The 12,400-nt window shown below is 38.3% G+C and overlaps 1 protein-coding gene across 1 annotated transcript in view; it reads right to left on the reverse strand.

Annotated features, from left to right (window-relative positions):
* The window catches only part of ANO4 (anoctamin 4), a 210,199-nt gene that overhangs the window by 175,901 nt on the left and 21,898 nt on the right, over positions 1–12,400 (reverse strand). The window contains exons 3-4 of the mRNA XM_087449050.1: positions 4,576–4,712; positions 1,832–1,990 (exon numbers count right to left, since the gene is read on the reverse strand). Coding sequence (XP_087305176.1) covers positions 1,832–1,990; positions 4,576–4,712 — 296 coding nt within the window. The remainder of the gene's footprint in view (positions 1–1,831; positions 1,991–4,575; positions 4,713–12,400) is intronic.

The raw sequence follows: 12,400 nt of genomic DNA on the forward strand, positions 1-12,400 counted from the left end.
ATAAAATTATCTTATATACAACCCAAATCACATGAGCAGCCCATCATCATCTCATGGTCAACACTGGATTACACAGGACAAATGTCTAACAAAGGCAGAGTAATCCTCCTCAGCTCCCTGCTCTAATCCTGGTAGATGAACCCTGTAGTACAGATGATGTTTTACGAGACACATAGGAGATTTGTCACCTCTTTAGTAATGTGTATTCAAAAGTATTAGGCTTTTTGAGTTTTAACTAATAGGTCATAAAATGACATTGAAAAGACCTATGCAGAAGAAACACTAGGAATTGAGAAAATAGTTATGAAGCTCAAAATATAAATCTTTCATTAATTGAACAAAGCTACCTAGTTTTGATGGCAATCAAACTTTTGACAGAGTCAGAATGGATCAGAGGAAGAACTTTCATTATTTAGGATAATGCGGCAATTCAGATCTTTTATTTCTTTATACAAAAATTTTGAAACAGGAGAAAGAATAAAAGATGAAGGAATGATTTTTAAGGATAAAAATATTTATGCACTATTAATGTTAAGAAAAGAGTATACAGTTGTCTCAATAAGAACTTAAAGAACAAGATTTATCAAGGATACGTTCAATGGGTACAGGAAAGATTTTTCTGGAACCCCACAAAAGTGGAAAAAATAACATATTTAATTCTGTTTGTTGCTCTGGGGGAACCTCCAACTGACATGGTGTTTTGAGCAATCTGGTTTCACTTTCCTGAGGAGGAGAACATGTTCCCTTAAGGCCATACTTATCTCACCGTTTTTCTAATTCTCTTTTTTGGAGACATTCCAGAAAAATATCGCTTCTGTTTTATGAAGGCTCAAGAGTTGAGGTCAGTCTAACAGATTCGGAAAAATCCCATTTATCTCAAGTGTCCCAAGATCAGCATGCAACCGGCACTGTACAAAGAAAAATCTGGGTGTCTGATTTCAAAGATCTATCCCCTCAGGTTTGAGAAGTAGAACGAGAAGCAAACATTTTTAACTGCCAATATGTTCTTCTCATTGACTCTGAAAAGCTCGAGGAGCTTTGCACAATGTTCAGGGAAAATCTGAGAAGAGTTATATAATCCAGCCAACAGGGCCGGGTACACAACAACCCCATTGTGGATTATTATCAGAGGCCTGGCTGGGCCTCTTGTGCCTTCCTTACTAAATTTTTCCTTAAAACTCCTCATGCAGAAAGGAAGGAAGGAAGCGGGGAGAGCAAAACACTAAAGATAACTCTTGAGTTTGGAAACCTGATAAAAACAACCTGAAAGGCTCTTAAAAGTGGAATCACTTTGGGCTGGCCTCGTGGCGCAAGCGGTTAAGTGTGCATGCTCCACTGCGGCAGCCTGGGGTTCGCCGGTTTGGATCCCAGGCACGCACTCATGCACCGCTTGGCAAGCCATGTGTGGCGGCGTCCCATATAAAGTAGAGGAAGATGGGTGTGGATGTTAGCCCAGGGCCAGCCTTCCTCAGCAAAAAGAGGAGGACTGGCAGATGTTAGCACAGGGCTAACCTCCTCACAAAAAAAAAAAACTGGAATCGTTTTGTAAGTTCCAGCTGTTTTTGGCCAAATCACCCAGTCTCTTCCGGTGTGTGAGGATTTCTTGAAATGTGAAAAGAACCTCCCGAGTGTGGTGATTGCATTTTATCCCAAGTTTTCTGTGCTGCAAAAGTCTAATTGCTGAAACATTCCCCAAACACTGCAGATTGGCAAACTCTGATCAAATGAAGCATTCAGTTAACATAATGACTAATTGCTTACATTTTAAATTGCCTCTTGATAGGAATAGATGTATATTTATATTTTTTTCTCATCCAAGCTATCTATTTACCTCTTTCTCCATTTGTAATCCTTCTGCTCTAATATTTCTTTCAAATACTTCTCTCTTTTCAGTCTGGGGGCTGGATTTTCTGTATACAAGAATGTAGTCAATTCGACACTTTCCATCTCTGAAGTAAAGTCCATTTGATTTGCTTTTTTCTGACGCTGTCTGCACACAAAGAGAAAGGGACAAGTTTAAGACACTCATAAAACAGCCCCAAGTGAGTAATGTTAAAGAACAATCAAAACTAATTTTTTCATTGAGTTTTATAAAAATTACATTTTTATTAATGAAAATGTAAAGAGGAGACAAAATACAAAAATTGGAAAAAGCGTTGAGTCAAATGCGCAAAACTTAGGACACCTAGAAATACTGAATGTTGGCAAAGATGTGGAACAACTGAGAATTCTCATATTCTACAGGTGGGAATGAAGATTGATATATTTACTCCAGAAAACACACTGGCACTATCTTGTAAAATTGAATATTTGCATAACATACAATCCTAGGGAAATTCTTGTTGAAGCAACTAGGAGACGTATATATGAATATTCATAGCAGCATTGTTCATAAGAGTAGAAAATAAAAATGGAAATCAATTCAAGTGTTCATGAACGGGCAAATAGATAAATTGTAGAACAGCTATACAGTGGAATATTATACAGCAGTGAAAGTGAACTATAGTTGCATCTAATAGTAAGCATAAATCTTAATACTGACAGAAAAAAAGCAAGTCACAGAAGACTTCATACTGCATGATACTATTTTTATAAAGCACAAAATAAAGGAAATCTAAAAAGAAGTTGTTAAGGCTACATATGTATGTGACAAAACTATTTTAGAACAAGACAATAAAAAACACAAAAATTCAGGAAGATGGTACCTCTGGTAGGGTAGAGGGATGGGAGTGCAAATAGCTTTGATGGTTTTAATGTTTCTCAAACTTTTCCAGAAAAATGAGAAATAAATGTTAAAAGAGATAAGAAAAATATTTTCCTTTGTGATACTTGTGTATGTATATAAACACACAAAATATCTGGACAAAAGTTTTACAAAACAATACTTAATCCTTTCTACTTGCAAACATGCTAATATTAATTTTCCATTACATTAAAAAACAATTGGAGTTAGTAACCTACAACTAGATTGCCACCATAATTTGAAAAATACCATTCTAGTTCACAAGTTGGATGGTGGTTCAAAGTGTTCATTTTATTATTATGCTTCATAACCTACATATAAATTACAAGTATTATTTTGCAGTGATTACATATATAAAACTTAAAGAACAAAAACAGTAGGTGTAATTTTCATCCAGGCTCCATAGGCTTGTAATTATGTACAACACTGAAAGAGACCATCAAGAACGGGCTGGTTAGGCTGGAGCCAGGCTTCTCAGGCTGATAGATTTCAAAAACATGTCTGTAAACCTAGCAAGTGGAAACGAGGGAGCTACCTTTTCTCCAAGCCACAGTTTACATCAGTTTCCAAATAGTGGTGTGAAGGACACATGTCATACCTCCAAAGTCTTTGCTAGAATCCACATTCTTGCACAAGTGCCATGCACACAACCTCATCCAAAAGGAAAATTTCAACCAGGAGGGATGGAAATGCCCATGTCCCATGTCTTGGTGTGGATGTTTTCAATTGATGACCAATCCTTACTGACTATTTTTTGGCTCTTGCCTTAAGAGGTACTTGGAAGTCTACCTGAATAAACACTTTCTTAACAATTATTTGCCAAGCAAGGAAACTATCTTGTAGATTCAGCAAATCAGCACCTGCCTGCAAAAACAGGGCTTCAGCCAAGGCATCAGCAAGAAGATTAGCAAAGCCCTAACCTCTCTGAGACTGTTTCCTCATCTGTAAGTTAAGAGGATGAGACCAGTTGCTTTTGAGGTCCTTTTCAAGATCCCTCCTTTATGTCACATCATGACATTCAAAGTATCTGTGTGAAGAGATGATGACAGAATGTTTTTTCTTTAAAAAAAAAAATACATGGATAGTAGCATAGGGTGTTTGTAAGGAGAGGTTTGGGAAGCTTGGTAGAAGTAAACAATTTTCCCTGTTCAAAGATATAATCCTTTCAATGGTTAACTGGCTCTGGAATAATAAAAAATTAAGAATATGCAATAAACAAATGACTCTGATCCTGTGTTCCTATTACCTGTACCGAGTGCAGGTACAAAGGTGACATTAAACTCCCTTGAATGCAACCAGAGCAACAGTGAATGTCACTAACAAAAGACTTCTTTTTCCAGAATGACATATGAACAGATGGGTCTATTTACAATGGCAATGAGTTTCCAGATTATAGAGGCAAATGGAAACTCGAAGAGGCGTCAGACAACACAATCTACTGAGAGCTGGTCCATTTCACTGTTCTACGTACTGGTGGATTTACACAAGGAAGTGCATCCATGTAAAGGTTACTTTTTACTAGTCAGTGACACTCAGAATGTAAATTATCTTAAAATGACAGGTGGTTTTAAGAATCTTCCTTTGTATAAACAAAATGTCTTTAGGTATAACAAGGGAAGTGCACGACCCACTGAAAGTTTGTTTTGAGCAAAGGTAGATTTAGGATTCCTGAAATGTGCCAGATCCATGGGGGTATCAAAGGAATATACGACCTGCCCCTTGCTTTCCAGGAACCTACAGTTCAATGAGACTTTAAACAGTCCATTGGAATATGCTTCACGGGTTCCCATCTAGATCAAGAATTGCATTTTTAAGAAATCACACACTCTTACCTCTCCCCCTGCTTCCAATCTGCTAGCATCATCTGAAGTGCTGGTCAGGTTTCCAGGGTGAAGGAGAGAATCGTCATCTTTGCAAGGACTGTTGACAGCTTCTAATTCATCAAAAAGAATATTGACATCCTTGGCCACTAGAACCAAAGTAAATACATTACAAGTGGGATTAAGGATCTGGGATCTTAGAAGCAATACTAAAAGAGGAGACATCTACCCCTTGGTTTCATATTTTTTCGTTGTTTCAATAACACCTTGAGTGACAGGTATAGTATTTCCTAAGAAAAAACGATGTCAGATGCAAAATATGTTTGACCAAACAGTGTCTTCATTAGGCAAGATTAAGGCAAATGCAAAGCAAAGTCAAGTACCTCCATAATATAAATATAATTTGTCTTCCATGATCACAAGAGGTGTTGTGTTCGTTTAGCTTTCCTTCACATAAGGTACTTTCATTTAAGACTTCTAAAAACTTATTCTCCACATTGGAGATAACCTATACTTTTTTATTTTTTATTTTTTCATTTCAGTGCCATATAACTTGCTAAGTGAACCCACAATCGTGCCACTTGCATGGTTCAGTAAGAACTGTCATTTTATCCCTCCTTTTTACTTATTTACAGCCTAAGAGAGAAAACCCAAAGAAGTCAAAAAGTGACTCATTAATGACACTCAGGGCTCTTCCAAAAGACTGTTGATGTTAACATGTCCATACATAAAGTACTGTCTATCAGAGTTCCCCATACAGAACACCAGGTCCAAATGCACAGTGCCTTGCAGTACACCAGAAAGGAAAGTTCAGCACTAGTGGATGAGAAAACACAATGCCAGGTATGAGTCCTTTCTTGACCAACTCGAATTATGGACCAACATTGAAGCTTTGATTCTTTAAAAATGACTAAAGATTTTCAACCTGTCAGAAGCCACTGCACAGAATAATTTGTAGGAGATTGGGTTCTATTTACCCAAGCATATAAAAGACTATTCATTCTTTCATTCTAAAAATTTTTAGAGGTGTACATACTATGTGTCAGGCATAGAGCCTGTGTGATGGCTGTACCTTGGCGAATAAAAGTGACATTCTTCTTGCACTTGTAATAAGTAGATAAAACAAAGAAATGTAGTGTGGTGAGTGCTATGAAGAATAGAACAGAGTTTGGCTATAGAGAGAACAGAGATGATGTACTTAAATGAGGTGACCAGGATCTAAAGCTGTATCCAAGTGTGTGATTTTAGGCAATTCATTTAACTTGTAAGTTTTTCATCTATATAATAAAATGGGCATGAGAATAAAACTAACATTTATTGCTTACTGTGATAGGCTGAATCATGGTCCCCAAAGCGGATCTCATCCCTGAAACTTGTGAATGTTACCTTATATGGCAAAAGGGACTTTGTAGATGTGATTAACTCAAGGATCTTAAAATGAGGAGATTATCCTGAATTATACGGGTGGGCCCAACGTAATTACAAGGGAGATTGGAGAGTCAGAATTAGAGAGACTGGAAGATCCTATGCTGCTGGCTTTGAAGATGGAGGATAGGGCAGTGACTCAAGGAATGCCAGTGGCTTCTGGAAGATAGAAAAGGCAAGATGGCAGATTCTCCCCCAGAGCCCACAGAAGGAACACAGTCTTGCTGACACCTTGGTCACTTCTGACCTCCAGAACTGTAAGATAATAAATTTGTGTTGTTTTAAGTCATTAAGTTTGTGGTAATTTGTTACAGCAGCAAAAGGAAACTAACACACTTACTACAGGTTTTTAGACTCTGAGGCCACAAAGAAAAAAACACCACGGTCTTTTCATACAACCAAGGTTTAGGAGCACTGTGCCAAGTACTCAAGGAGAGGAAGCAACACTTTTGAGGGAGTGCAATATGTCCAGTGTCATGGGATGCGTCAAGATCAAAGACAACTTCTCTGACCACCCTACGTAAAGAAGCTCCCCCTCACCCAATTATTCTGTCTCTTGTCACTGCTCATTTCCGTCACAGCACTTTTCACAATCTGTAATTATATTCTTTATTCATTTGTTTACTTGTGTACTAGATGTCTACCCTACTAGAATATAACCTCTATATGGGCAAGGACCTTGTCTGTCTTGACTGGTGTACAGAGATCCTGGCACCAAGTAAGCCCTCAACACATATTTGTTTAATGACACAATGATGATCCCAAGGTGGTCACAGTCTAATTATGTCTGAGAGCCATATTCTACGCTTCTAGGACTTTTCATATATATTTCTTCTAATACTATTCTTAGTCACAAGCCAAGAGCTACAGTTTCAAGTGGATACTGATGCAATTTTCAAGTAGATAGTGATTAAATCTCAAGTAGATATTGATTAGATTTGAACAACAGGATAAAAATATTATTTTAACAAATTCAGAAGACCTGCTTACTATTCAAACCCTACCACTTAGCTGTGTGAACTTCTGCCCCCATTTCCTCACTGGTGAGTCACGTATAGAAAACTTCTCTCTCAGGGTGGCTGAAAGGATTAAATGAGATAATGTATAAGTTAGCAGGGTGGCTGACACATAGCAGAGCTGCAAGAAATGTTGGTTTGTTGATTTTAGACTCTGGGATCTTAAGTTAGCATTTTAGCTTTATCAATACGAGAAGGCAGAAGAGGCATTTATAAGTTAGAATGGTTATAAGGGATGAATTGGAATGAGATGAGAGATAAGTGGGAAGCTAAAAAGGACACAGATTCCCATCTAGGTGACTGGCTCACACTGGGGAGAAACTCTTAAATATCCATTCATCCATCCATGATAATTGCCCCTAAGGTTTGGCAAGGATAGAAAATTACCAGGTCATCTTCTGCCAGTATCCCTTTCTGGCACTGGCACAATCAGTTCAATAAAGCCCGCTACATCTGCGATTCTCATCTGGGACCAAATTGTCACTCTGGAAACATCTGGCATTGTCTGGAGACGTTTTTGATCATCATGACTGAGGGAGGGGGTGGTGTGAGTGGTATCTAGTAGGTAGAGGACAGGAATGCTGCTAAACATCCTACAATACACAGAATAGCTCTTAAAACAAAGAGTTATCCATCTCAAAATGGTGCTGGGGTTGAGAAATTCTGTTCTATATTAAAGGCCCAATTATGTGATTCTAGAGGGATCAGCTAACTTGGGAAAAGGAGAGAAGCCTTTCACTTTCCTTATTGCTGCCCATCACAATTATTGTCTCGAAGTCATTATGGGGCTAACGCAACCTGAGTACTCAAGGGAAATTAGTGTGTCATGGCAATCTGATTTTTAGAGAATAAGTGATATTGAGGTACCATTATCACCTGCCAACCTTTCAAGAGCTTCAGTAGAGATTAGAAATGCTAAACTGCCAGAAAGTGATCAGCTTCTGTAGAACATGTAGACACTCCACAGACAGAAGAAACACATGCCCTTCATCAATATTTCACCATTGTTACTGGTATATCACCTTCAATTACAGGAAAGTTTTAGGAACAAAGCACAATATCCTTTGATGCAAACTTACATCATTTTATTTAAGGAGAAAACAACCCCCAACTTCCAAAGTTAACCAATTTTTAAAAATCTATTCATTCAACAAACATTTATCAAGTGCATACCATGGCCAGACAGTGTGCTGGGCTAACAACTGGGGCTCAAGTACTGGACACGACAGGCATGGTCCCTGCCCTCACAGAGTTCACCGTCCAGCCAAGGTGGGAGTGGGGCTTCTCTATCCATGGGCATGGACACTGCAAACATACTCCTCATCCAAACAAGGTCACTTAATGGATTCCATCACCTCCGTGATGGAGGTGATGGAATCCATTTTTTTTTTTTTCCTCAAATAGAAAAATGTTTGATAATTATCTGCCTGGTAGAATTCTGCTATTAGGCTCATTAAATAAGACAGAGAGCCAAATGTTCTGAGGAGTCAATTAAAAATGACAAGAGGGAGAGAGAATGCAAAAATTCCATGCAGCCCAAGTAATGGACTTGCATTACTTGCATAGCCCCCCTCAGGAAGGCCTGTGTGAACAGAACCAGGCAGCTAAGACGGGTCAGGGTAGGTGGATACCATGCATTTGGGAAAGCAAGGGACATACCCCAATGATTCTCTTTTGCAAAAAGCAGGCACTCAGCCTAAAAAGACCTGGTAACAAAACAGCAGGGACTCCCACATCACAACTGAACGAGGGTCAAGAACCTCAAATTGCCTGGGACACCAAAAAACAGCTACAGAGTCTGAGTAAAGCAATAAACTCAGTACAGAAAAGAGATTTCTGAGGGCTGGCTTGCTGTACTATCCCTGGATAGGGGCAGAGCAGAGAAGTCAGAGGGCCAGGAGGCAGGCAGGGCCTGACATTCTTCACGTGATGAGAAGGCAAATTTACTGCGGTAGTGATGAATCTACTTATCAAATATTTGTGATTATTTCAATTATTCCGTCAGTGAAAACCATTTGGGATGTTAGCTATTATTCATTCTCTAGGGAAAACAGACCACAAATATACTACAAGGGGCTCAAAGAAAGAAAGAAAGAAACTAATTAATTATCTTCTGCCATTTGTTCATCGAACCACATTTACTTTAGGTGCTGGAGGTATAATATGACCAAGACAAGAGTGGGAAGCCTCGTCCTTCCAGACGAGAGGATGAAATCAAGGAACCAGTGCTATAAAGGCAATGAAAAAAACAAACACTAAATGTGTTTTAGAAATAGTCTAAAAGAGTAAAAAATAAATACCAAACAATCAAATGGTTCAACTCACTACTCTTTTCTTTAATTCTCTGTTTTCCAAATGCAGCAGAATAACCCTATCTTGGTATTACAGTGTAGGAATACTTTAATCTCAGTATTTTCTGATGCAGAGAAAATAAAATGAAATTATAGGTCACTGAAGAAGACGCGAAAGAGTTGTGCAGCGCAATCCAAATATCTATATTTGTTCTCAGAGCACCAGTTCATTATACTATTTTTGTCCTGAGTTCCAAATTATTACATCTGATACTCAGAATTCTGAAAGTATTGCATATTGACCTCAAAGCCTCATTAGACAATGCAAAAAAGGACACCTTCAGGAAGAATTTAGGATGCAAAAAATAAATTTTAAAAAAAGATTGTTTATATCTTAATTGGAACACTTACCTGGCTATTTTATAACAAGTTCATCTTTACGTCTAGGGTCCCTTTCAGGTGAAGGTCCAAGATGGCTCGAAAATTGACACAAGGGCTAGCAAATAGGAGGCGCTCAATGTCCATTTTAAAATAAACAAAAGCTAGTTGTAAGATCATATCAATTGTTATTTTTTCTTATTCTAATTATCCCAGTGAGATTTCTTGAAAGAATCTGTTTCTCTCTTAGACTCAGAGATTAAATATGAAGGAAGTAGAAAGGGACAGTTTATTGAAAGGCAAAGAGTATGTATTAAGGATTTTCAGGTCTGTTTTCTCCTTTCATCCTCAGAACACCTCATGAGACAGGTATTATGAGAAAGAAGGCAGCTTCAGAGATCTAAGAATGGCCACACAGCTAGTAAGTGACAGAGATGAATTCTAACCCAGTTCTGACTCCCAAATCCATGCTATTTCTAGCCGGCTTCTTGATTCGTGAAAAGCACTCCACTGTTGTTAAATCGTGTTTGGCTTTCAAGAACAGAAAGTCATTTAACCACCAAAGCATTATCTTGTCACAGTTTTAACATTTATCTGAATAAAGCTAGACATTACATCTGTAGCCCAACAGGTCTCACACTTTTTAAAACTTAACAAATAGATCAAATTAAATGTTTTCAAAAATTCAGGGAAACACACAGACTCAGCACAGCTTTGCACCCCCTAGGCTGCGATTTCAAAAACCAAATACTACTTAGCATTTCTATGACACTAGCAAGCCTAGAACTCTCTAGATGGTCATTACTCTTCAAATGAATCTGATAATGGCTCTAAGGCAGAGACTGCCTGGTTTACCAATAAGAAAAAAAACAGGGCCTAATTTAGAAAACTCAACATAAATAGATAAAGTAATTGGAAAGAACACAAATCCTTCCTTAACTGGTTTTATTCGGTTCCAATAGGCCAGTAGTTTTCAAAGTGTGTTCCCTGGAACCCCTGGATCCTTTTGAGGGGCTTCAGGAGCCATGGAGGGACAGAGAGGAAACTGAGTGGGCAAAGCACTATCCCTTCTACCCCTCCTACCCCAAACAGCTCAGTCATCTGTTTTATATATTGAGATTATATGTAAAAAATATATTTGGGGAGAAAACAATAGATTCTACTGCTTTAAAAAGTTTGGAAACCTCTGCTAGTGTGTTATGGCAACAATTAAATGGTTAGGTTAACATCTTCCCAAATTAAAACTGGCATAAGAAAGCTGGGGTTCTAACTGTTACAGGTCTGAGAGTAAGCACTCTTTTTCTGCCGTGGAACGTTTACTTGAAATACTTAGAGATTCAAAATACGTCTTTGCAAAAAAAAAAAAAATCATGAGATTTTTTAAAAATGTGTGGTCGTTAAAAAAAATAATTTCATTGGCATTTCCTGGCTCAGTCACGATGCAGTTTATAAAACAGAGCACAGACAATGGCACGGGACGCCCACAGTACACTCTGCGATGGGGCCAAGATCATTAACTGGTTCCTGGGACAGCACGTTTCTGATGAAGAACTTCTGCTACTCCTTCATTCTCAAGACAAGACAGACACCTGGGTTACTTCCATAACAAGGCAGATAATGATGGCACCTCTTACAACCCCGGGAATGATATTTAGAGAAGAACTGTGTACTTAATTCAAGCTTTGCTCAACAGCCCTGGTTACCTTTTCACAACTTGAAATGAGATCAGTGATGTTCTGCATTAAGGATCCTCAAAGTCTACTGACCATAATTTCTTCTTCTTGGGAAAGAGCATGAGCTTTGGATTTAGACAAGTCCGGATTCAAATGCTAGTCCTCCCACCTACTAGCATTTAGATTGGGTTATTTAACTTATTCAAACTTTAATTTCCTTATCTTTTTAGTGGGGATAATACCATTTACCATATAGGATTGTTGAGAGGAATGAAGACAAGGTGGTAGTCAACACTTATATGGCACTTACCTTGCGCCAGGCACTACACTAACGGCTTTACATAGATTTACTATAACTATTCCCTTTACAGATGTGGAAATTAAGGCAAAGAGAGTTTAAAACTATATACAATAATATAGGTAAAATGTCACCCACAGAGTTGCCAGACAAGATTACGTGTTCAATGTATGTCATCCCCTCCTTCTCCCCATCTTACCCTTTGAAGCAGCATGACCATATGGATTAAAAATAAAATTGGAAATCAGGGCTCAAGAAATTGGATTCAAAATGACTCACTGGACGTCACTGAGAAATGACTCAGTCTCCTCAGCTACAGAAGCATAGGGCACCACCAATGTGGGAACAGCTACAGGATTATGTAAGCACAGGTGCAAACACAAAGGGTCAGACTATAAAATAACAATGATCCAATAATCCTTCCAAACTCTGAGTTCTCATTTCAAACGCTTTTTGCTCTTTGCAATCTTTCCTTCATAAAAACCTAGAAGACTACAACACAATAATGTCTGCCAGAGTATGAATGCCACTCAAGAGTCCCCCCAATCTCTGTCTGTATATACTGGGAATCAAGAAAACAAGAAGTAAGGACAAGAAGGAGGGACAAGTGACAAAAGGCAGGGAAAGGAATGATCTCTAGAAAGGGCTCGGCATTGGTAATAATTTAAAGCGAGTATTAAAAGGGTCGGTATACCCTTTGAATGATATATTTCTCAATGGTTTGCTCATATAATGCATGCTTATACACATATACAC

This window comes from Ceratotherium simum, chromosome 25 (genome assembly GCF_057802395.1).
Source record: "Ceratotherium simum simum isolate JZ-2026a chromosome 25, ASM5780239v1, whole genome shotgun sequence".
Classification (NCBI taxonomy): Eukaryota; Metazoa; Chordata; class Mammalia; order Perissodactyla; family Rhinocerotidae; genus Ceratotherium; species Ceratotherium simum.